Below are 25,298 nucleotides of genomic sequence, written 5' to 3'. Positions count from 1 at the left end.
ATTATGTATAATGCGTTATTTTATTAGGTGGCTGTCTGTCTTAATTTGCGTATATATTTTTAGTTTTTGTGTCTGGTTTGAAAGAGAGATCTCAGACTTAATGAGACGAATATATTATTATCTTATTATTATTATTATCATTATAAAAATAAGACACAGTCACCTTTAATAATCACAAAAAAGGTAAATTGTAAAAAATGTAATCTTTGAGTAGAGTAAAGTGCAAACTTAAAACATTTCATCGTGTATTTTATTTTCATGTCACTTTAAAATTTTGCGATAACGTTTGTTGTTCTGCTTTTAATTAATATCGAATTAATTTTATTTTGATTGTTAAAAGATTTTTCAAGGCAATTATTTCATGATTCAGGCTTTGAGGGGTTAAAAAGATAAAGTAAGATAAGCTTTATTGTTACTGAAGCACAAGCATACATAAAACTGCAAGCTTGTTAATGCAGGGCCTTGTTCTTACAGGCTGTCTTTATATACAGTCTATGCTCCAGACTTCCTCTGCTTTGCCTGCGCGCCTCCCAGCGTGGGCGCGCAGAAAGGGGCGGGGCCGCGCGGAGTCAGCGCAGGCAGGGATGAGAAACTTGTCCCGGATATTTACCTACTTTACCTGGCTCCTCCGACAGGCCCCGTTCCGAGGTTTTCTCCGCGCACACTCCGGAGGGATATGACCCGTCTCTGAAGCGGCACCACTGAGGTAGTAAAGCCTTTTTTAATGTCCTTTAAACCTTTCTCTTCCCAGAAAACACGAACTTGGCCGGGCTTTAGCGAGGACTGCGGTGGTTGGAGGAAAGTTTGCCAGTACTGTGCGTTCCTCCTGTTGGGTGTAGCAGCAGAGAAACTTTAGGCTGTCAACAGGTTCCTTGTTCGCGCTGTGGTACAAAGTACAGCGAGGTCACGACAGAGTTTATTATCGACAGGCTGAGACAGACGGAGCTCAGAAATGCGGGCCTAATACACTGAGACAGGCCCTGTTTGTTAGTGATTTATCAGGTAAAGCAGCACAAACCGGGTTGTTTGAACTTTATCGTCTAAGTTTATCCACAGTACACGTTTGTAACTTGTGTGCTGGTAACGTTATAGCATAAGTATGCCTTATTACCACAATAAAATAGGCTAATTCGTCCCCAGTTCCCTCGTTGGTACGATTGAGCCACAACATATGAGTAATAGGTACAAGATGCAAAGGACGCAGTGAAGCCACAGTCGCCACATGATGATGAATTTGCCTTTAAATCTAACATTTACTTGTTAATTCATCAGAGGTCTGCCTGTGAGCGGGTTGTTATGGAAAACCAGTCATCTGATTGACATCAGCTCTGCTCTAATATATTCAGAGTGTGTCACTGTGTTCAAACATTAACTCAGACATTGTGTGTTCTTTCAGAAACAGGCCTGCCAGATCCAGTAATCGGTTCACCTGGAAATTGAGGACTGCACACATGTAAGTATGTACATACACATGCAATGCTTGCACATGGAACGCAGTGTCAGAGTTGTTTTTACCTTTGAGCGTGCGTGCACACAGACATGTATGAATACATGGATGCATGCATGTGTGCATTTGTAGTGCATGTTTTTGTGTTCATGCATTCCTTCTCTGGTTGGTCTGGGATCAGTGTAGCACTGTCGATGGGGCGTGTTCAACTCTGAAAATGTTTAACATTCTTATCATTCAGCTGCCTGTGAAAGGCGGGGAGATGCAGAGAGAGAGAGAGAGCAGCAGGGAGAGGGAAGGGACATGTTCAAACCCAGGCCAAATAATAAGGGATTACACAAACCATGCACACATACACTTACAGTCACTCCTTCACATTCACAGTGCATTACTCACTGCAGTCTGATGCTCCATCAGGCACATATATTACTCACCACACAGTGTCATCCAGAAGGGAGGTGCTTTCTGTGCAAGACAACAGGCTGGAAACCTCTGACACTTTTGTGTGGTTGTGTGTGATTGTGTGTTTCCAGGTCCCCTCTCGGTGACAGGCTGAGGGCAGGGCGTTTGTCTTGAGAGGGAGGCAGAGTTACCCTGGTAACAGACATGCCAAAACCGGACCTGCTCTGCCTGGTTCAGCTGCTGGATGGCACTATCGAGACCTTCAGAGTCAGTGTGCGTAAGACACACACACACACACGCAAACACACCCATAAACACACAGACACATGTCCTTTCTGAGCAGATTACATGTTACTTCTCTCTGCCCGTGCACTCTATTAATGATTGTTGCGTCACACGTGATGAAGTGGCAGACTATTCTTTCCTGTTCCCATTGATCCACATCTCTCACTCAACAATGCGACGTTGGTTCGAAGGGCATGCTCATCTCCTTCTAGTGATCGCCACACTTGAAGCCTTTAACGCTGTCGGCGTATCACATTGGCCTCTGATGGCAGTATACACACTGACAGGCGTGATACTGCCTTCCAGGACAGGCTCTGTGCAGCATTTTTATGTGAACAATGGGAGAACAGTGAGAGTGCTGTGGTCATAAAGAGCATCCAATTCCAACTCTCCATTACTGTCTTTATTTGGCTCCTGTGCTGCTTCTGTTTGGATAAGGTTCGCCGACTTTCACTGAAGCATTTCTAAGGGAGGCAGAGGCGGTTTAAACTGATCATCACCTGGATTTTGTGTCCAGATAGTGTGCATTGCTACAAAAGAATAACACACCTTGTTTGCCGCAGTTTCTAGTAAACAAGGTCCTCTGGTGATGTGAATATGCTTCCTGTAACAGAAAGCGGGAAGAAAAAGAGAGAAGGAAATGCAGATGAGCTGTAGGGTTGTCCCTCAGAGGGATTCATAAATCAGTGAACAGCTCAAAGTACAGAATGTTGTGCTGCTGATGGGCTTTCTGAAGTCCCTGGATGTGTACATTATAAACATTATCTGATTTACTAATACATGCCAAGACACTCCACAGCAGGGGTCTGCACATGGTGTGCTAAGTCACGTTGGTGTTCAGTAAAAAAAAAAGAAAAGCATCATAAAAAAGAAAGAAAAAAGTCTGCAGACACATTTTGGGCTGTGGTTGCGGAGCTCAAAATGTCATGAGCTGTGGCGACACAGGCTATGACAGGTGCTGGGTGTGACACCTGACATCTGGCCCATATGTGGCAGACCTGTGGCTGAGCTGTGGCAGTCATATGCCTCAGTCAATTCTGTTCGTCAGTGTGAAATGTAGCCTAAAGAAAAGTCAGATGTGGGCTGTGTATGAGCCAAGAAGACAGCGCTTTCTGGGTTATGGCTTCAGCTGGACCGGGGGTGACAGAGTAATTTTCTCGAGAAGGGAGTGTTGTAAAACAAAGATGTGTTCTGAGGAAAGGTGGATCTAAACCAAAACCATTGTTAGAATTTGTTGAAGTGCCTAATATGGTGAGAAATAAGCTTGTGGAGCTTGCTGCAAAGCAAAACTTAATAGATCAAGATGATTAATAGTGCCTTTGCCTGATAAGATCAATGGCATGCCTAATATTGTGTTAGCCCCACTTTTTGCTGTACAAAGAGCCCTGAGCTACTGAGACATGGACTCCACTAGGCTCCCTGTAGGTGTGCTGTGGTTTCCAGCACCAAGATGTTAGCAACAAATTCTTTAAGTCCTGTAAGCTGTGAGGTGGAGCCTCTATGGATCGAGTTTTTCCAGCACATCCCACAGATGCTTGATTGGATTTGAGATCTGGGGAATTTAGAGGTCAAGTCATCACCTCAAACTCATTGTTGTGCTCCTCAAACCATTCCTAAACCATTTTTGCTTTGTGGCAGGGCGCATTATTATTATTATTGAAAGAGGCATCAGTATTTACGGTTTCCATGAAAGGGTATATGGGTCTGTGGCAGTGGTTATGTAGGTAATATGTGTCAAAGTAGCATCCACATAACATAACATTGCCCAAAGCATCACACTGTCTCCCCGGTGTTGCTTTCTTCCTATAGTGCATCCTGGTGCCAGGAGTTCACCAGGTAAGTGACGCATATACACCGGACCACGTGATATAAAATAAGATACGATTAATGAGACCAGACCACCTTCTTCCATGTTGTTCTATGGTCCAGTTATGATGCTTGCATTGTTGGTGCCTTCAGTGATGGATGGGGGTCAGCATGGACACCATTACTATGTGTATTCTGACACCTTTCTATCAGAACCACCATGAACGTTTCTGGTAATTTTAGCTACAGTAGCTCGTCTGTTGGATCAGACCTCCCGGGCCAGCCTTCGATCCCCACACCCATCACTGAGCCTTGGCACCCAACACCCCCGTCGCTGGTTCACCACTTGGTTCCTTCCTTGGTTCACTGCAGACCGGGAGCACCCAACAAGAGCTGCAGTTTTGGAGATGCTCTGACCAGTCGTTCAGCCATCACAATCTGGACCTTGTCAAACTCGCTCAAATGCCAACGTTTGGCTATTATTTCTGCTTCTAACACATGAACAGCGTGTTTACCTGCTCGCAAATAAATCCCACCCACTAACATGTGCACTGATGAAGAGATAATCAGTGTTATTCTCTTCGCCTGTCAGCCGTCATAATGTTATGCCTGATCGGTGTATTTTTGTGTACAGATAAGCAACCGGAAAGTTTGGCTGGTTGTGATGCTGTTTGTTGTTGTTTCCATCTTTCAGAAGCAGGATGAAGGCGTGGTTCTGTTGGACCTAGTATGCGACCACCTGCGCCTGCAGGAGAGGCAGCTCTTCAGTCTGCAGATCAGAGAATCCAGCACAGCCATTGCCTCTATCACAGCCAACACACACTCTCCAGTGAGCTCACTGTTCCTCTGCTGCACATTGCAACTGAGATTGTAATGTACTGCACATGCTGATTGCTGTTTAGTTGATGATAACCACGGGGCATGCTTACATAAATGGTTTTATTTAGCCCCAGTTAGCCATTATACTTAATGAATGCCTTTCTTACAGAGATGGTTGGAGCCCGAGAAGCCCTTGAAGAAGCAGATAAAAGGTATCTCAGTTGTTTTGCCCGCAGAGAATTAACTGTCTTCAGCTGGAATTATGTTTCTAGCCATTTTAAATATAATTTAAATGCTTAGATAAAGAGAGAGTCTAATAGAAAAGAGGAACAGTTTAAGATTGAGGTGAACTTGTGCCCATGGATGTGTTCCACTTTTGATAAGCTGCTATTTCTCTGCAGGCCTCGTGTCCCCCTTTTATCTGAACTTTAGAGTACGATTCTTCATCTCTGATCCCAACTCTCTGCAGGATGAACAGACAAGGTTAGTACGTGACGCTTATCATAGATGGCTTTCTCATTTTTTCGACTGGGTTTTAGTAGTTTGGCTTACTCTTAAGTTGTGATGATTAGTTAATACTTTTATAATCACTGGGATACAAAGATATGTGATAAACACAACACAAAAGAAGGAATGTAGTGTAGTTGCTAAGAAAACCTGCCAGACAGAGAACATTATATTTATACCAAGAGCAGGATAGGTAGCTAGCAGTGGCTCCCTGGTTTGGTCCTGGGAAGAGATGCAGATCCCTTTGGGGGTTGCGTCAGGAAGGGCATCCGGTGTAAAAAATCTGCCAAGTCAAGCATGCTGAGCTACCTGCTGTGGCGACCCCCTTGTGAATAAGGGAAAGTAGTTTCAGCAGGATAATAGCGAGTGGGAAAATGAGAAAACCTCCCACTGCCTGAGCATTACAACAATGTACCTTAGCCTCTCAGAAACTAAAGGAAAAACCCTTGTTTGAGCTGTTACATCTTAAATGCACACTTAAGTATTTGCTTTTTTTGTGTTATATTGTCATTACAGTATTATACAGTGTTACTGAATAACAGAGATTTTCTTTGCATCTTGCAGGCCTACTCCTAGGCCAAATAACTAGTTTCATGTGAAGCAGTGGCTCCTCCAAATGATGACTGCACGAGACGAAGAGTCTTGCGGTATTCTAGCAGCTCTGTGAAACTTTGAACTAAATGTTATCGCTGACGGCGCTTATGTGCTCTGTTCGGCGTGAAGCGCTGGATAGAAAAGGGACCAGTTCATCAAAAATTGTTAGGATTGATCCTGAAGGCAACACGAATGTCTGAAAGTCGATTTTCAGTAGCCTCAGCAGTTATTGAAATATTCAAAACAAAATCTGCAACACCAGATGATCCAAAATAACAGATATTTGATGGTTATTTTCTGTGTAAAACGTGTGCTGCCATTCCCATTTGATCCTCAGTGAGAGATTTTACAGCGTAAGCGAAAAACCTGAAACAGTCGGGGGTATTTGTGTGTGAGAAAATCTTTGTTGAAATATTTTAGTGTGACTGTACCTTTTGACTCGTAGCCAGTAAGGCTAGCCTGCTGACATATTTAGCAGTAGCAATAGGTCAAACCGCTTCAAAGGGTTTTCTGTAGGCTACAGAACAAAGGTGTGGGTTGTTAAAAGTTCCTCTTGTCCTGTTCCTCCAGGCACCTGTACTTCCTCCAGATCAGGAGTGACATTAGAGAAGGACGGTTAGTAACAGAAAATCAAATTCAAGTATCCTCTCCCTTGTGCACAGCTTATGTTTAGTGTAATCATCGAATATGATTGCAGGTTGCAGTGCCCACTGAGCGCAGCTGTAGTGCTGGCTTCTTATGCTGTGCAGTGTAAGTCTCACGATCTCTTCCTAGAAAAAACCCAAATGATTAATGGCTCAATAATAACCTTGTGAGTAATTATTCCTGTGAGGATGCTCTCGATCCTCTCAATTAGCAGCTCTTACAGTACACCAGATGTCAGGATACACGGATGTGTGCTGCTGGTTATGTTGTTCTGTGTGGATGGATGCTCAGTGTCTCTTACCAACATCTGCAGCGGAAATGGGAGATCATTGTCCGTCCTGGCTCCCTGGTTACCTCTCAAAATGGCACTTCATCCCTGAACAGGATGAAGACTTCCTATCTAAAGTGGAGGATCTGCATCCACAACACAAGTAATTAAGACAGTTCACTACATCTAGCCGCCACTGAAATAATAAAAATGGCTGCTTTGTTGTGCAGTTAGTTGCTGTTGTTATATGTGACTGCATGTTCTCAGAGGGCTTAAGAAGAGCGATGCAGAGCTCTGTTTTCTCAACACAGCACGGACGCTAGAGTTGTACGGAGTGGAGCTGCATGCTGCCACGGTACTGTGACTAAACTTTTAACATCTTGTGTCATGGTTTGACTTCTACTTCTTCTTTTTAGATTTGATTGTTTTTGTCTTTTTCCTCATCTTCTCTTTCCCAGGACACCAACAATGCCCCTCTCATGGTGGGTTTGGCTTCAAGTGGTGTTGCAATATTTTGTAATATGATTTGCTCCAGTTTCTTCCCGTGGTGAGTGATGGTCCTGCTTATCTTATTTTAATCAAGCTTTTAATTTGGAGTACTATTACAACCTAATGCTGCAGCTTTTATTTTGTTCTTGTGTTTGTTTGTTGTTTTGCTATGTAAATCCAGGTATTTTTGCATTCCCAAAATTTGTTGAGTCAACCCTCGTTTCTTTATATGTTGCTAAGAAAATGTAACGTGTGAAACATGTTCAAACCTAAAAAAAAAAAAGCCAGTATTTGGTACAGCCACCTTTATTCTTCATCACAGCCTGAACTCTGTTGGGCAGCTTCCTTGTAGTCTTCAGCAATAGTTCTCCAGGCTTCTTGAAGGGCATTCAAAGCTCTTCTGTGGATGTTGACTTCCTTTTGTTCCGTTCGCTGTCAACATGATCCCACACTGCTTCAATAATGTTGAAGGTCCTGGTTCTGGGGAGGCCAATCCACAACTCACTGTCATGCTGAAAAATGAAGCTGTGGCCAATCAGACCCTTTCCACATCATATTGCATGGTGATCAAAGTTGGATTGTATTTTTCTGTGTTCATAATTCCTTCAATTTCAACAAGATCTTCAACAACACTGGCTGAATTTCCCAAACCATGACAGAGCTTTACAAATGTCTGCAGACACCCACTGACGTACCTCTCCTCCATATACAGGGAGTGCAGAATTATTAGGCAAGTTGTATTTTTGAGGAATAATTTTATTATTGAACAACAACCATGTTCTCAATGAACCCAAAAAACTCATTAATATCAAAGCTGAATGTTTCTGGAAGTAGTTTTTAGTTTGTTCTTAGTTTTAGCTATTTTAGGGGGATATCTGTGTGTGCAGGTGACTATTACTGTGCATAATTATTAGGCAACTTAACAAAAAACAAATATATACCCATTTCAATTATTTATTTTTACCAGTGAAACCAATATAACATCTCCACATTCACAAATATACATTTCTGACATTCAAAAACAAAAACAAATCAGCGACCAATATAGCCACCTTTCTTTGCAAGGACACTCAAAAGCCTGCCATCCATGGATTCTGTCAGTGTTTTGATCTGTTCACCATCAACATTGCGTGCAGCAGCAACCACAGCCTCCCAGACACTGTTCAGAGAGGTGTACTGTTGTCCCTCCTTGTAAATCTCACATTTGATGATGGACCACAGGTTCTCAATGGGGTTCAGATCAGGTGAACAAGGTGGCCATGTCATTAGTTTTTCTTCTTTTATACCCTTTCTTGCCAGCCACGCTGTGGAGTACTTGGACGCGTGTGATGGAGTATTGTCCTGCATGAAAATCATGTTTTCTTGAAGGATGCAGACTTCTTCCTGTACCACTGCTTGAAGAAGGTGTCTTCCAGAAACTGTCAGTAGGACTGGGAGTTGAGCTCGACTCCATCCTCAACCCGAAAAGGCCCCACAAGCTCATCTTTGATGATACCAGCCCAAACCAGTACTCCACCTCCACCTTGCTGGCGTCTGAGTCGGACTGGAGCTCTCTGCCCTTTACCAATCCAGCCACGGGCCCATCCATCTGGCCCATCAAGACTCACTCTCATTTCATCAGTCCATAAAACCTTAGAAAATCAGTCTTGAGATATTTCTTGGCCCAGTCTTGACGTTTCAGCTTGTGTGTCTTGTTCAGTGGTGGTCGTCTTTCAGCCTTTCTTACCTTGGCCATGTCTCTGAGTATTGCACACCTTGTGCTTTTGGGCACTCCAGTGATGTTGCAGCTCTGAAATATGGCCAAACTGGTGGCAAGTGGCATCTTGGCAGCTGCACGCTTGACTTTTCTCAGTTCATGGGCAGTTATTTTGCACCTTGGTTTTTCCACACGCTTCTTGCGACCCTGTTGACTATTTTGAATGAAACGCTTGATTGTTCGATGATCACGCTTCAGAAGCTTTGCAATTTTGAGACTGCTGCATCCCTCTGCAAGATATCTCACTATTTTTGACTTTTCTGAGCCTGTCAAGTCCTTCTTTTGACCCATTTTGCCAAAGGAAAGGAAGTTACCTAATAATTATGCACACCTGATATAGGGTGTTGATGTCATTAGACCACACCCCTTCTCATTACAGAGATGCACATTACCTAATATGCTTAATTGGTAGTAGGCTTTCGAGCCTATACAGCTTGGAGTAAGACAACATGCATGAAGAGGATGATGTGGACAAAATACTCATTTGCCTAATAATTCTGCACTCCCTGTATACTGATGATGATTTGAACCAAAATCTTCCTACTTTGATTCATGACAATACAAGACCTGTTGCCACTGATTTTCACCCTAGTTTGTCGTACCTCAGCCTTTTCCTCCTGCTTCGATTTTTTACAAATGGATTGTCTGCCACCCTTCCACTGTGGCCATTTCTGATGAGGCTTCAGTGAACAGTAAGTTGATGAAATGAAGGGTCAGATGTATGTCTCTGGATGTTTTTCTTGTTTCGTAAGGACATGACTTGAAAATACTTTTCAACTGCTGCAGTTTTTCAGACCTGTCATTTCTTCTTTTCTAATCCACCTGTCCAGTTTCCTCAACAATTTTAGGCACACAATGTACACTACACCAAGATATGTCAAGTTTTCAGCTAATATGTCTTTGGGAAACAATTTTTTGGTGCAAAAATACTATTTTATGCCTGTCAAGCTTTATCTTTTTCATTTTTCATAGATCCGACTAATAAAAATTGGAACAATTCACATGTTTTTGCAACAGCCTGCTAGTAACAAAGAGCCTAAAGATATCACGTAAACTGGTTCTTTGTTAATTTGGCTGTTATGATGAAATGATCATCACATAACAGATGATTCACATATGATTCATAGTTCACTGTTAAGTGGCTTAACAGATAAAAAAACATTGTACCAAAAATGGTCAGGTACAAGAACACGAATGAAACTAAGTGAAAAAGCAGCCAATGCCCAAAGATGTTTACAAAGCCTGGAGAACTATTGCTCAAGAGCACTTTGAAAATTACGACAAAGTCTGGCTGCTTGGAGGTGTCATCCTAGATAGTTCACTTTCCTATAAATCTCACATCAATAATCTCACCCGTTCTGCCTACTTCCATCTACGTAACATTAACAGATTGCTTCCTTCTCTTTCCATCCAGTCTACGTCCATTCTTGTCCTCAGTCTTGTTACCTCCCGTATTGACTACTGCAATTCTCTTCTGCATGGTCTCCCCCAAAAATCCCTCCATAAGCTTCAACTGGTTCAGAACTCTGCTGCTCGCATTATCACCAGAACCCCCTCCTACCAGCACATCACCCCTGTTCTTCAGGAACTTCACTGGCTCCCTGTGAAATTCCGGATAATTTTCAAACTTCTACTGCTCACCTTCAAGGCCATTCATAACCTCGCTCCTCCTTACCTTTCTGACCTGTTAACCACCACCTGTTCTGCCCGTTCGCTTCGTTCTTCTTCTTCTATCCAGCTTGCTGTATCTTCCTTCCGCCTCACTACCATGGGGAGCAGAGCTTTCAGCTGCTCTGCTCCCAGGCTGTGGAACTCTCTGCCCCCTGAAATAAGAAACATTGGTTCTCTCCCACAGTTTAAATCCCAACTCAAAACTCATCTGTTCAAATCTGCATATTCACTGTGAATCCACTGTTTGTTAATTTTATCTTGTGCTTTTATTTTATTGCTCCTATTCTGCCATTGTTTTACTAAGTGTTTTATCCTATTGTGAAGTGTCCTTGGGTGACTTGAAAGGCGCTCATAAATAAAAATTTATTATTATTATTATTATTATTAAGTAAAGTTGTTGTTTTTTTTAAACGTGTGGTGGCTCAAGACTTTTGCACAGAAGTGTATATGTTACGTTTGCTGTTTGGTGTTGTTTTGATCTTGTCATGTGGCACTTTTTGGGTCTTATGTTTCTATGAAAGCTCATCTCTTTCTGTCTCTCTCTCTATGATTTTTCTCGTGATTCATCACCTTTCGACCAATCCCGTCCTTTTGTTTCCACACAGGGGGAACATCATCAAGATTTCTTTTAAGAGGAAACGCTTTGATATACATCTGAAACAAAAGCACGTGAGTTCCCCTTTCAGTATTCCTTATTAATAGTTTGGAAATCTGCCCTCAGCAAACTCTTGCTCTTAATTACACTACACTCTTGGCTGGCATATCTGTTTTCTCTGTGGCACATGGAGATTTATGATTTATTTTTATTCTCCGTTGTGTGCACAGACGCACAGAAATATGGCATTGATTTTAATTTCCATAATTTTGGCACATTTTTCTGCATTTCTCTGCTTGACAGCTAATAAATCATTCAGAAAATATGGCGATAGAAGATTTTATTGCCAGTTAAAACTACAACCTGAGCAGCATAAGTTGATGTGACCTTGAATGCTGCAGTTTACAGTATAAAGACCAAGTTAGAGCCTAAACTGTGCATGTTGCAGGGAGAAACCCAGGACTGTGAGATGTCTCTGCTTCTGCCCTGCCCCAAGACCTGTAAGAACTTGTGGCGATCCTGCGTGGACCATCACTGCTTCTTTTCCTCTAACCGCTCTCCCAGGAGCTCCAGGCTGAAAAACACCACACTTCAGTCCTACAGAAAGCTGATCACACAGCACCTAGGCCTGGGCAACAGTAAACCTGAAAGGTGAGGCCTTGGACATCCATGCAATACTTATTCACAGGAAGGCAAAGAAATTTTAAGTTGATTTGTCATTTCTGTCTTCGACTGCAGTGGGCCAGTCTGCCAGCGAGTGGTCGGGGGGATGGTGTGGAACCCAGTCCTGAGGAGGTCGCTGTCATCGGAGCACCTGGAGACCAAGAGTCTGCCCTCCAGATCGCCCCCGAGCACCCCCAACTGGTACAGTCACCAGCACTAAGTTTTCCGCTGCGCTTCATATTAAACCTTTCTTCATTCCTCTTGTGCCATTTCCTGTAATGTGATTTTAAAAAAGTGACTGCTCTCTCCTGTCTGCGGCAGGCGAAGTCCTCGAGTTCGCCACGGCATCCGTAAACCTCGCCCGTCCTCGATGGAGCTGACCACTGACCTGAAAGACATGTCAGAGGGGGAAGATGTCTTCTACACATACCGGGCGTCTGTGAGCAGCTCCAAGACCAGTGAGGGGCAGGGTTCACCTCAGCAGTTAGTATCTCTTATAACAGAAACGCTGTCTAATAAAACAGACCTGCATCAGTAGGAATGTGTCAAAGCTTTCGGTTCATCCAAACTGTTAAAAAAATTCTGTTTATTTAATGTCTTTCAGCATTTCTGGCGATTATAACCCAGCGACAGATGACATTTCACTGCAAGCCGATGACAGCATAACAGACGAGGATAGCTTACCCCAGCTCAATAAGGTCTGTTATCTTACCATCAGCTCTGTGTGTTTTGGTGTATTTATTCATGTGTGTGTATTCAGTATATGTGTGTTGATTATGAGTTATCATCTATGCAGGGTGCTCCCGGTGACGGTGACTTGATGCTAATATGCATTGCCCCCGATAAGGAGGGCAAGTTTGGCTTTAATGTTAAGGTAGGTCTGTGCTTGTTATTCACGACGCACACTCAGAGTTTTATGTTTATTACTGCTGCACTCTTCCTCGGTTTAATTTTCTGATGCCTCCTCCTGTTAGGGTGGCGTTGATCAGAAGATGCCTCTAGCCATATCGCATGTTAAACCCGACTCGCCGGTAAGAAAGCACTCAGATTGCTCCACAAATTTACATGAAAAAACAATGAGACATAAACACGTAATAAAAAATCAGCTTTGGCTTGTGGTTATGTATTTGTAAAGAAATAGAGCACTAATGATGAGCTAATTCATCAGATGAAATCTACATTGGGAAAGCATAAGGGACCCTGTTATGTTCATTTCTAGTTCCATGTTTCTATCCTGGGAGTTGACAAGTTCTTCTTCCTTGTTATATTGCCTCTTAAGATGACAATATGACAAAATCTGTGCCAAGCATGAAATACTTTGGATACCGAGTGTTACAAGTCATCTCACTCCTGTGTTTTTATCTCATACGGCTACTTTTAAACACGCTGACCACGGTCTTTGAAATGCTGGCCATGTTTAATATGAATGTTTGACACTAACTGTATAAATATGACAGAAAAATATAAAAATGTAATATTTTAGGGACTAGGTCCGAGCTTATATCTATCGGCCAAGTCAGCCGAGAGATATAATCTCTCCAGCATGTCCTGAGTCTACCCCGAGGCCTCCTCCCGGTGGGACATGCCCGGAACACCTCACCCAGGAGTCATCCTTGTAAGATGCCCGAACCACCTTAACTGGCTCCTTTCGATGTAGAGGAGCAGCGGCTCTACTCTGAGCCCTTCCTGGATGGCTGAACTTCTCACCCTATCTCTAATGGAGAGGCCAGCCACCCAAATGAGGAAGGTCATTTCTGCTACTTGTATCCACAATCTCATTCTTAGGGACGTAGATTGACCTGCAAACTTTTACACTCAGCTTTCTCTCTTCGCCTTGATGGGTTAGTGCTGCAACCGCATTTCCCGCTCTCCCGAGATACTTGCACTCCTTTACTTGGGGCAGGAACTCGTCCAGTGGGAGCTGGAGTCCATCACCCGATGAAGCCAACAGAAGCACATCATCCGTAAAAAGCAGAGATGAGATTCTGAGACCACCCGAGTGAAAGTCTTCCACTACTTCGCTACGACTAGAAATTTTGTCCATAAAAATTATGAACAGAATCAAAGGGCAGCCCTGGCGGATCCCATCACACACCGGGATGATGGTATTATGGCACAGAGAACTGCTGCTCCCTGTATATATATTTCTTTCTTTCTTTTTTTTTTTTAAATATTTGCTGTAAACGCTAGAGATGGGTGGGTTGGCTCAGATGAGTAGTTTCTGATATGAACACACCAGCCTGTCTGGCACCAACAACCGTGGCATGTTTAAAGTCACTTTAAGGATCTTTCTCCCACCTTTCTGATGCTTAGTTTGACCATATCTACATGTCTAAATGCACTGAGTTGCTGCCATTGTGCGCATCTCTTGTGGACAAAATGTATGATAGTAAGAATGTTTTTAAATCACTTCATAAGTCAAAGTTTGCTTACACGACTCTCTGTTATTTGTAGGCAGATCGAAGCGACCCCAAACTCATGGAAGGAGACCTGGTGGTGCTAATCAATGGTCGAGACATTTCTGAACACACACATGACCAGGTTGTCATGTTCATACGAGCCAGCAGAGAGTCGCACACCAGGCAGCTGACCTTGCTCATCAGACGTAAAGGTTTGTGTGTGTTTGTGTGTGCGTGTGTCGCTGTCAGACAAAAGTGCTGAGACAGCATGTGATCCAAGTGTGCACTCTGTCCGTCATGTTTCAATGAATATTTATTACAGCCTTGAACTGTCCTTCTAAAACAGGTCCTGGCCGGGGTACACCCCTGCTGCATTCGCTGCCCACCCTCACGCTCAACATCCAACCACAGGAAGAAAAGCCACGCTCACCTGGCCCGTCAGAGCGCCCCCCCACACTGGAGGAATCCATGAGGCAACTAGAGAGGGGGATACAGACAGGCTCACTCTGTTTCCATTTCGAGGTATTTAAGATGCAAATTGGAGCTGAATACTGGATTATTATTTTAAGGTGTACTATGTTCATAGACGTGAATGAATGACAAGCGGGCACATTTGTGTTATTATTTTATTATTTTAAGCAGGATTTAGTTTGTCCCTCTCGGTTATGTGAGGGATCATAACAAGCTTTTAAGTGTTTGTGTTTGAACAGATGCTGGCCATAATCTTCACTTGAATTTGATCCATGAAGATTTAAAGCCAAGACACCGTGATTGGCCTGGAATTTGTAGTTTGTGTTTGTGTATGTTTCTCGGTGTGTTTATGTGCTTGTATTTTCTAGAATTTATACAGGAGGAAGCCCGGTTTGACACTGAGCTGTGCTCGGCTCCCTGAGAACGTGGAGAAGAATCGATATAGGGATATTTTGCCTTGTAAGTGCTCCTGTTTCTTTGTTTATGCCCTGCTGTTGGTCTCATCACAGCCGGGTGCTTCCCCATCCCTCAATTCCTCCCACCACCCACCTCCGTGCTGCCTTTCTAACCTTGATCTGCAAGTTTCTCCTGTGACTCCTCATGAAATTTAATTGGCTGAAGCTGGGGTCTGCTGACAGCTCTGTTGTGACCCTCTCACACTGCTGTCCTCCTCTACTTTCAGATGACACTACCAGAGTGGTGCTGCAGGGTAAGGAGGATTATATCAATGCCAGCCACATCACGGTAAATATTACTGATATGAAACTGTGTCTTGTTCATAGATTATATATAAAAAATTGAAATAGCCACTTCCAAGTCTTATTTTTAATTCAAAATTGTGTCTGCACACTTGTTGATTTTATGGATGCAGAAGCGACCGTACAGTACTGTGCCAAACCCCTCATTTCTTTAGATTTTGCTAGGGAAATGGGAAATATGTGCAGTGATTTATTGAAACATGTGAAGCATACATGAAAATACAGTATGTAAGGCAAAAACAGTTCAGTCACGCTTAAAAGTCAATATTTGGATATGACCACCTTTATTCTTCAACACATCCTGACCTCTCTTAGTAAAGATGTCTTGCTATTTCTTTAAGTAGTGTTCAGAAATAGTTCTCCAGACTTCTTGAAAGACATTCACTTTTCAAATGATGGATAATGTGTATGTTCTACCCTATTTTCATTAAGATTCCCAACACTGCTGGCTGAAATGCAGCAGTGTTCATGACACATTATGCTCTCACAGTGGCTGGAGACACTGTTGTACATCTCTCCTGACCTCTTCCTGATTTATCACTGTATCAGAACTGTTGCCACTAACTTTCAGTCCAGTCCTTCTGTACTTTGTCATACCTCAGCCTTTTCTCCCTGTTTCCCTCCCTTAAGAATAGGTTCTTGACAGCCAGCCTTCAATGAGACCATTTCTGATGAGGCTTCAGTGAAGAGTAGATAGATCAGCTAAAGGTCCAGATGCATCTCTCAGGCACTGTGTCAGGTCTTGGTGGTTTCTTTCCTGTTTCTGAAAGACATGACTTTCAGATACTGAACATTTACTGAAAATATTTTTTTAGACCTGTCACTTCTATGCTATTTTATGTCTGTCAAACTGCGCTAACTTTAAATGGGAACAAATCATGTGTTTTTGCAACAGGCTGCTAGTAACAAAGGTCTAAATATATCATTTAAAATTGGTTCTGTTTCTGTTATGTGTAGACACAATACTGGTTCATGTTTTGGGTTATGTCTTTTAGATCAGTGCTAAGTGGCTTCACAAAAAAAGTTTTACTCTCAAAGTGGTCCAGGACTGGATTAAAGATGAGTGAAAAAGAAGCCCATGTCCAAACAAAACCTTTGAATGACTTTCAGAAAGTCGGGAAAACAATTGCTCAACCTCAAACCACCTTAAAAATGACAAAACAGTCAGGCTCCTCAGAGGCGGAAATATAAAGAAACTCTATTGGGACATATGGTTGGAGCTCTAAGTTATGAAATTCATGCCTTGTACAGTTTAGCTTAAACTGACTAAAGAGACCAAAAGTACTTTAATGCTGTAAACATGATCATTTAAGGAGGGGGAAGTCTGTGTGGACTGACTCACTCTTTGAGCAAGCCTCAAGTGGCCACTATAGGAATTGCAGGTTGTTTGGCACTTCCACCTTAGCTTCTTCCATTCGTCCACAGACGTTGCTGCTTGGGCTTGTATCTGTTTGATGTTTTAATGTAAACTCATCCACTCTGTGTGTATATGTGTGTGTTTCCTTGTATTTCTCTCAGGTGGCGCCCCCAGTGTCTGGTGTATGTTTACGTTACATTGCAGCTCAGGGTCCACTACCACAGACCTTCACTCACTTTTGGCAGACTGTTTGGGAGCAACAGACACACACCATCATCATGCTTACGACTCTAACAGAGAGGGGACGGGTATACATCATTTTATGCTTTTGAGCTTTTATCCTGTAACAGCCACCGTTGTAAAGGAGTAAAGAGCGAACAGAGAGGGGAAACGCTTGAAATTACGCAACTCACAATCAGCGGTGCATTAACATAGTGATTACATGCTGTTTCATGTTTAATTTGTCACATGATTGCTGTAATTGGAAGGTTCCGCGTTGATGTTGGCACACAGAAATGATCTATTTTGCACTGTTGTGAGTAATTACAGTGTTTCGCGGTATACAGAATAGCTAAATATAAAGTGCGAGCGGGATGCCAATGAGATAAATAATTCGAGGGTGAAGGCGCATCCACGCCAAGGCAGCGAGATATCAAGGTCTTGCTGAATGCACATGTCTCTGTCTCAGCTTGCCTGTTGCTTGGAAACCAGATGTTCTCATTAATTGATCATTTTCCTGATATTCATCAAGTCTCCTGAGTTTCTTTCTACTTGAGGATTGCACAGACGCACACACGCACACATATTGACTCTCAGTTTGCATCCTGCTCCTGATGAATTGCTTTTGTTCCTCAGATTGCCAGGTGGAACATAGCATACTGCTAATATGACTTTGATTTCTTGAGAGCAGAGCGCAGCTGATGTAGTAGCAGTAGTAAACTCTATCCTGATTCATGACTCATGCCAGAAGTAATTCAATTTGTTGGTGATGTCATACACTTTGCAGACCAAGTGCCACCAGTACTGGCCGCATCCGCCTGAAACCAAGGATTATGGGCCCATGCGAGTGAAGTGCCACTCGGAGGAGTGTAACCTGGCGTATGTGACGCGGCAGTTCACCCTGACACACACAGAGGTACAGTAGCAAAAGCAACTGCAGCGGTTAATCGACTAGTTTTTCTTTTCTCTGTCCTCTCAAACTGACTGGCCCTCCCTGAACCTGCTTCTTTTTGGGGGTTCTTCCTGTTAAAAGGGAGTTTTTCCTTCCCGCTTTCACCAACCCCTTGTTCGTAGAAGGGTTACTTTGCTGTTGGAGTTTTCTGCAGCATCCTATGGGCTCTTTATTTTGGAGTATAACTTGTCTCGATTGTCTTGGCACTATGTATGTAAACCTAGATTAAGTTGCAAACAGCACATTATATGTATTCTAAGTGTTTGTTTTCTATTTTTAACTCCCTAATTACGTTTTATTACACAGGCAGGAAAACAGAACAAGCTAAAAAACACTACTGCAATGTACGAGAGCAATCCCAAAAGTAAGGTCTCCTATTGTTTTAGAAATACAAACAACCATTTATTTTCCATAATATTTACATCATTTTAAAGCTTGAAGACTTATTTATTTTTCTACATAATTGCCATTTCGGTCGATGCATTTTTGTAGACATTGTGGCAGTTTTACAATTCCCATGTCATAGCTGCAGTTTCGCCTTCCGGACAAATGTTCTTTCAACTCTGGGAACAGGTGGTAGTCACTGGGTCCGGACTGTAGGGTGGGTGGGTGATGAAGTTCCAACCAAAGTTTTGCAGGAGAGCGACAGTTTGACAGGCAACGTGTGGACGCGCCGTGTCGTGGAGAATGCTGACACCCTTGCTCAGCATTCCTCTTCTCCAGTTCTGAAATGCACTTCTGAGTTTTTCCACTGTTTCACCTGTCAGTGTTTATTGTGGTCCAACAGGCAGGAAGTCAACGATACTGTTCGTATTTCTAAAACAATAGGAGACCTTACTTTTGGGATTGCCCTCGTATTTTGACCCTAGATTGTACATAAGGCTTCCTTTGCCGCCGGCATCCTCAGTTCATTGATAAACAGCAGTTTGTTTTTATCGTTTTCTAGTAAATATTTCTGCTGTAGATCTTAGTTCCATCGTTATCAGTGTCCAGTCATTGTTTGAGGCTTGATGATTTGGATTTATACCATTTAAACCCTAATGGGGGTTGTCCCTACTATTAATGATGTGCCTCATCACATGAGCCAAGGTTTAAATAGAGGTATGGGTCAGTACCACAAGAGGTTTCGTGTGAAACCACTACGAGACTCCTTGAAAGGAGAGTAAGAGGCCATGTATGTCCAATGTGAACGACCACCATGGAACCGAGGGGATGGCTTATGACACCAACTGTCAGACGTCTACAACACAGTTTTGAGATACCTTCCCAGGCACCTCGACCCCCACTCACATCTTCCATTAGGTGACTAATAAAAATGTCCAAAAGACAGCTCCAACTCAAAACTTTAAGCCTATGAAACATTTAAACAGGTGAGTTATTTAAACATTTTACTCCGGTACAGTTATCACAAAGGGACAAATTAGCAAAAGAGACTAAAACTGTTTCTGTACCAGGCTGAAGTTGGTCATTTTAACATGGGTTTTTACAGAGATTAACTCACTTTTAGTTGAAGCCTCAAGTGGCTATTCAAGGAACTGCATTTTATCCACAGCAAAGTTCCCACCTGCTCTCGTGTGCACGTGGAGCATGGAGAGGCATGACCTCAGTGACCCAACACATGGCTTTTCTCTTTATATGTTGCAGTAGCATGTATCATGCTCGTGCCATATGCCACATAACGGAGCTCACCACAGGGAGCTGCCAAACTTATCTGCAGCCAACATACAAGTCCCTTCCATGTGGGTGGTTTGGTCTGTATGTGTGTGTGTGGGTGGGTGGGCGGGCATGTGCATTAGCGAATACAGACAAATTACATGGCCCCGTTTGTGTCGTTGGGAGTGGGCAGCTGTGCTGACGTGAGGATCCTTGCGAGAAGTTTGTTTGCTTGATTGTAATATGGCAGATTATCAGATTAAAGGCTTTCACATCACTTTTCTGGGCGAGCAGGTAAATAAACAGATAATGCTCAAGGAGGCATGAAGTATGAATGCACACACATGCGTACACAGATACTGCTGCGTGGGCCCATCTGTTCCTCTGGCGGAGCGAGTTAATCCCTGCATGGAGTCACAGGAGTAACAGGCCACATGCCCATTATAAACTCTCAGCTCAGCCATTCTCTTCCCTGCCTTCACTTTTTTTCCCTTTAGCTCTGGTCTTCTGTGCTCTCTACTCTCCACCTGTTTTCATCTCTCTGCGTCCCTCCCTCGCTTCCTAATCTCGGTGTCACCTACTGGCCACATGCTTGTTTTGCGCTTCTTTTTTTTTCCCACTGCTCTCTCTGTGGTGTTTTGTTTCCTCTCATACTGAATAATGTCAGAGTATTTGAGCCTGCAGCCCCGTGCCGTCTAATGTGGGCATATTTCCCAAAAGGCTCCATGTTTATCATATTAAATACTGATTATGCAACGCTTTCATTTTCATTTCTCTCATTATCTGTTTGTCATTTGTGTGTTCTGTTTTTTGTACTCGTGTGTTTAGCTGGGAGAGGAACGTGCAGTCACACACCTGCAGTATGTCGCGTGGCCGGACCACGGCGTACCGGACGACCCTTCAGACTTCCTGCTGTTCATCAGCTCGGTCAGGGAGAGGAGGAAAGGTGAAGAGCCACTAATGGTACACTGCAGGTAACACACAAATACACACACACACACACACACAAGGTATACTTAAACTGCCAGCATGCCCTGCACCTTCATCTCCTCTAAACTTAATGCCGTGTTTGTTTTGAATTACATTTGCAGCGCTGGGATTGGGCGGACAGGTGTTCTGATCACCATGGAAACGGCGCTGAGTCAGTTGGACCAGGGTCAGCCAGTGTCCCCACTGGACATTGTCAAAACACTGAGAGATCAACGAGCCATGATGGTTCAGACCACGGTACAGAGACAGAACAAGGATTTGTACTCTGTGATTGTTCTCTGCCTCATTAACCTCCTTATTTTATGATTTTATTATTATGATAATCTGTATCTGAAGAGATTTTCTAGCTGCTTTCTGTTTTTCTGTCTTTTCATTGGCTGTTGGACTGTAGACAGCCTAAAAGGTGTTCACAGTACTTTTAGTCACATTTCCATTCAGTTCATTCTGGAGGAGCTTCTGAAGGTTGAACATACTGTTCTCCTGTAGCTTCTGTATGCTGCACATAGGGCAATATGGCCAAAAATATTTATCATGATATATATTTGAAAATTTGCGATACCGATATAACTGACGATATAACTGACAATATAATTGACTCTAGACAAAATACTTTACAACTTCACAACTTTATTAGGGCAATAAACCCAATATATTCAATATATTTTCACTTAAACAAGCAGCTGTTTTTATGTGCACGAAAGCTATATAAAATTTTAACAGTGCAAATGCAAATTCCTTGCTGTGACAGTTTAACCAAAAAGCATGTCCAGTGGAAATAGGCCAACATATCCTGAGCATAACCATGTATAATATCCACAAAACTTAAAAAGAGGTTACACACACACAATACGGTGATATTATGTTGAAGCACAGTACGTATCACTCCGCAAGGCTCCTGACTATGGTAGCCGTAATGATCAAACGGTGCAGCTTCGTAGCTTACCAAAGTCGTATTAAAACTAGTGCTGTCAGCGTTAATCTTGTTAAAATGACATTAACGCCATAACCGCGTTAACGCCCCAAATCTCCGTTAGCGAGTTAACGCGGATCACCCCTTGTGTTGACGCCGTGCAGCCCCAGGTTTTTTGGCCGCTTGGATGTTCTACCAAAAATTGTGTTTTGGTGGGTATCTGACGGACAAAAACCAAACCAGTTCCACACCACTGAAGTTGGCACCCTTTTTTTTACAAACCAATTCTGGTTTATCTGTTACATTCAACGATCAGCTTTCGGCCTTCTCATTCTCCATCGCCACCATGTTTTTTCCGCCATGTGCGTATGAAAACAAAAGCACTGCGCGGCGTTTTACACATATTCTATCGCAATATTTCATTTCATACACCGGTATTACCGTGAACAGTATGATATGGCCCAGCCCTAGCTGCACGTGTGTTTACACCTGTGCTGCATCCCTTCTTCAGGCCCTGTGTACTCCTCTGATTCCAGCTCTTATTGATTATACAGATAGCTAAACAAAGCTGTAAGGTAAGGACCCTACAGTGTTACAGAGAAAAGGGTAAAAACTCAACAATCATATGACCCTCTATGAGCAAGCACTTTGGCGATAGTGGGAAGGAAAAACTCCCTTTTAACAGGGACAAACTTCTGGTAGAACCCGGCTCAGGGAGCTGCAGTCATCTCCTGCAACCAGTTGGTGGTCAGAGAGGAAGACGGGACAAATACAAGCTGTGGAAGAGAGCCATAGATTAAAAATCACACTTCCAGGAGGAAGTTCCAAACCTTGATTTCCTCCCCAGAGGGGCCCGGGGTTAATTCAGCGTCTCTTTCTGGTTGCTACATACCTGTAACTCCTTGGCAAGCAGCTGATAGGTGATCGCCAGGATCATCCGAGACACTCCAGTTGGCACATTTCAGCTCAAAAGGACCTGGAGCAGCTGTGCTCCAAGTTAGAGGCATTTAGCTCATTTCTACGTGAGGGTAAAGAATGGGTTCACATTACACGTGCAGATATTAACTGGAAAATAATATTGAGCTTAGCTAGCTGATTTGGTTTATTAGAACCTTTTCGAATCCTGAAAGAATTAGTTGCATGCTTGAAAGTTTTCTCTTAAACCACCTTGTGCAACTCCACAGGAGATTTTAGAAAGAGAGAGAAGACTTGCTGTTTCCAGAATTGCCCTTTTATATAAGCCCACTGTCACAGATGTGGACATCTGCTGGTTTCTGCCATCTGTAACTCTAATTAAGAACCTTGTGACTGCCATTGTATAATACTGATGGCGGCTTATGAGAAGCTTCACTAGCACAAGCTGGGGTTGGAAGCCGTGCTCTGTAGCACCTCGGTGGTAGCTGTCGAAGGAGAGGAAAGGTGTTACTCGTTGCTTCAAGCATACTCCTGAGCCTCTGCTGCTACCACTATCACCCTTATTTTGGAAAGGAGAGCCACTCCCTGAGGATTCATCTCTGTGATGTTTTTGTGCTGATGGAGCACTTCCTCAGGTTTCCCCCATATGTTTGTGTATCAGTAATGGAAACATTCAGAGGACGTCCTTTAATGTTGGGAGAGAATGTGGCTGTTATTCTGTGCTTTTGGGGGGGGGGGGTTCTTAAAATCCCATGAAAATCCTCATCTTTCTGGTCTTTGAGGCTTCTTAACCACCCAGACAGACTCTTACTGGTAATGCAGTTCTTTGAAAACAGGACGGATATGAATTTCTTACAAATCAATTACACTATCAGGCGTCTCAGTAGCTGTTTGAGAGCTTTTTATCAATCTCACCGCAGCGCTGTTATTTTACTCACAGTGACATTGTTCTCTCGGTTACTCTTCTGATTTCCCTCTAATGTCACACATGTGGGTTTGAGTTTAATATCTCCTTCCTCTGACTCTTCGTCCTGGTACCATCATCATCAGAACTGCAAACTCACTGAACTGTGTCTTTTGCTAATGCGCTCTCTACGTGGAGTTTTTCTTGAAAGTTATTATTTTGCCAGTATTATCACATCAGAAACTGCTTTGTTTTCTAGTAACTAATAATATTTTGTGTTTTTATTTGTTGCAGTGTCAGTTCCAGTTTGTGTGTGAAGCCATTCTGCGAGTCTACAAAGAGAAACAGGAGAGAGCTGCAGCACCGTAACCCAAATCAGCGCCAGGACCAGACAACCGCACTTTTCTGCCTCTTTTCATAGCAGACGACTTCCACAGAGAGATCTACAGAGCTAGAAAAAAAACAAACAAACAAAAACAGATAAGACTCTTATAGGACAGGAGCACAGACATGGATAATGAGAGTGAACCTAGCTGCACAGCTGTTTGTGATCTGCCTGTCTGTGCAAGAATATGAATCTTACACCTTAGCCGGCCTTAGTTTCTGCTGAAAGTGCATTAAGTTTATAGAGGCTCTGGTCTCCATAGAGACTGATGTAAGACTGACGTGAGCTGCTGCTAATTTCTGAAGAAGAGGCCACTCTGGTTTGGTGCCTCTGCCTATTAAGCTACATGTGCCTTAGACTGATGCTTCTCAGTCAGTGGATCAAACGGAAGGGGGGGAGCAGAAGCTGACTGGGATCCTTGTAATCTGTAGTCTGTCCGTGAGTCCAGAGATGAAGATTAAGGCTGACCTTAGATCACTACAGCAGAAAAAGTCATGGTGGTGCAACACGCCAAGTTGAGCACCGTCCATCACTATTAAATTATTAAAGACACACAATAAACACTGATTTATACCCATGTGTCTGCTTTTGTCCTTTACTGTAGCTGAAGAAATGTCTTGTGCACATCTTCCCACAGAATGAATTTGCTCGCCGAGGTAAAAAGGCGGCGCTCTCATTTAAGCTTCAGCTGGCATCACATCAGGGAAGCTATCTCAGCATCACAAATCAGCCCAAATGGTGTGGTTATGACAAAATATTAGCAAACTGTATCACTGCTGGGAGGACTGCGGCATCTCTACTGGTTCGTGATGATGATGATGATGTTTTAATGGGATGTGCCATTCACCGTGCTGTGTTTTGTTTTTTTCGTGGGGATTCAGTGCGATGCTGTTTTAATCCCCACTAATGAACATAATGCCACAGAATCTGTGAATAGTGTAATCAGAGGATCGTTTCATTCATAAATGCATTCAGAGCCAACAGATCGACTCACAGAACTCATCACAGAAGAGGAGGAATGAGTCTGGAGCTTCCACAGGGCTCATATTTTCAGTCTGCTGTGTAAAGAAATGTATATATTTACAGCAGAGGAAGCTCCAGGGTGACAAAGTGAGGGAAAGTATAGAACGAGGTCATGTTTTAGGAAGTGTAACAGGAATAAAAACACTTGAAAAAGTAGAGCATGTGCACTTATTTCATAAACTCGGAACATGAGAAAGAGTTAAGCAGATTTTGGCTACATTTTGTTCCTTTTCCAGATTTTCATCTTAGCTGTGCAGATGTTTCACAAACCCTGCATCTAATTATTAGTCTAATTAGATAAATAAAATAAAGCAGGTTAAATAAAAGCGTGATGGAGGGTGTGTAATGCCACTGGCTCTTTGCAGATCTGATCTCTTATTTGTACTTGTTGCGTGCGTCAGTCTCATAATGTGTA

At 43.0% G+C, this 25,298-nt stretch overlaps 1 protein-coding gene across 2 annotated transcripts; it reads left to right on the top strand.

Moving 5' to 3' along the window:
• The first annotated feature begins 522 nt into the window (after positions 1–522).
• On the top strand, positions 523–24,437 carry ptpn3 (protein tyrosine phosphatase non-receptor type 3). Of its 2 annotated transcripts, none has more exons than XM_082552211.1 (27): positions 523–706; positions 1,397–1,453; positions 1,981–2,122; positions 4,635–4,769; positions 4,929–4,971; positions 5,161–5,242; positions 6,431–6,475; positions 6,558–6,610; positions 6,819–6,936; positions 7,041–7,128; positions 7,232–7,320; positions 11,295–11,358; positions 11,733–11,935; positions 12,023–12,148; positions 12,269–12,430; positions 12,552–12,645; positions 12,744–12,821; positions 12,922–12,978; positions 14,402–14,558; positions 14,693–14,868; positions 15,186–15,276; positions 15,500–15,561; positions 17,094–17,240; positions 17,939–18,067; positions 20,585–20,730; positions 20,848–20,983; positions 23,770–24,437. In XM_082552211.1, the coding sequence occupies exons 3-27, from the start codon at positions 2,054–2,056 to the stop codon at positions 23,842–23,844; spliced, it is 2,625 nt and encodes an 874-aa protein (XP_082408337.1). In that variant the 5' UTR covers positions 523–706; positions 1,397–1,453; positions 1,981–2,053; the 3' UTR covers positions 23,845–24,437. The 2 variants fall into 2 exon arrangements, with proteins under 2 accessions (XP_082408337.1, XP_082408338.1); XM_082552212.1 differs by having other exon boundaries at positions 1,397–1,457.
• Positions 24,438–25,298: the final 861 nt, after the last annotated feature.

This window comes from Aulonocara stuartgranti, assembly GCF_965226115.1.
Source record: "Aulonocara stuartgranti genome assembly, chromosome: 11".
Classification (NCBI taxonomy): domain Eukaryota; kingdom Metazoa; phylum Chordata; class Actinopteri; order Cichliformes; family Cichlidae; genus Aulonocara; species Aulonocara stuartgranti.
This window is presented reverse-complemented; position numbering and strand designations above follow the sequence as displayed.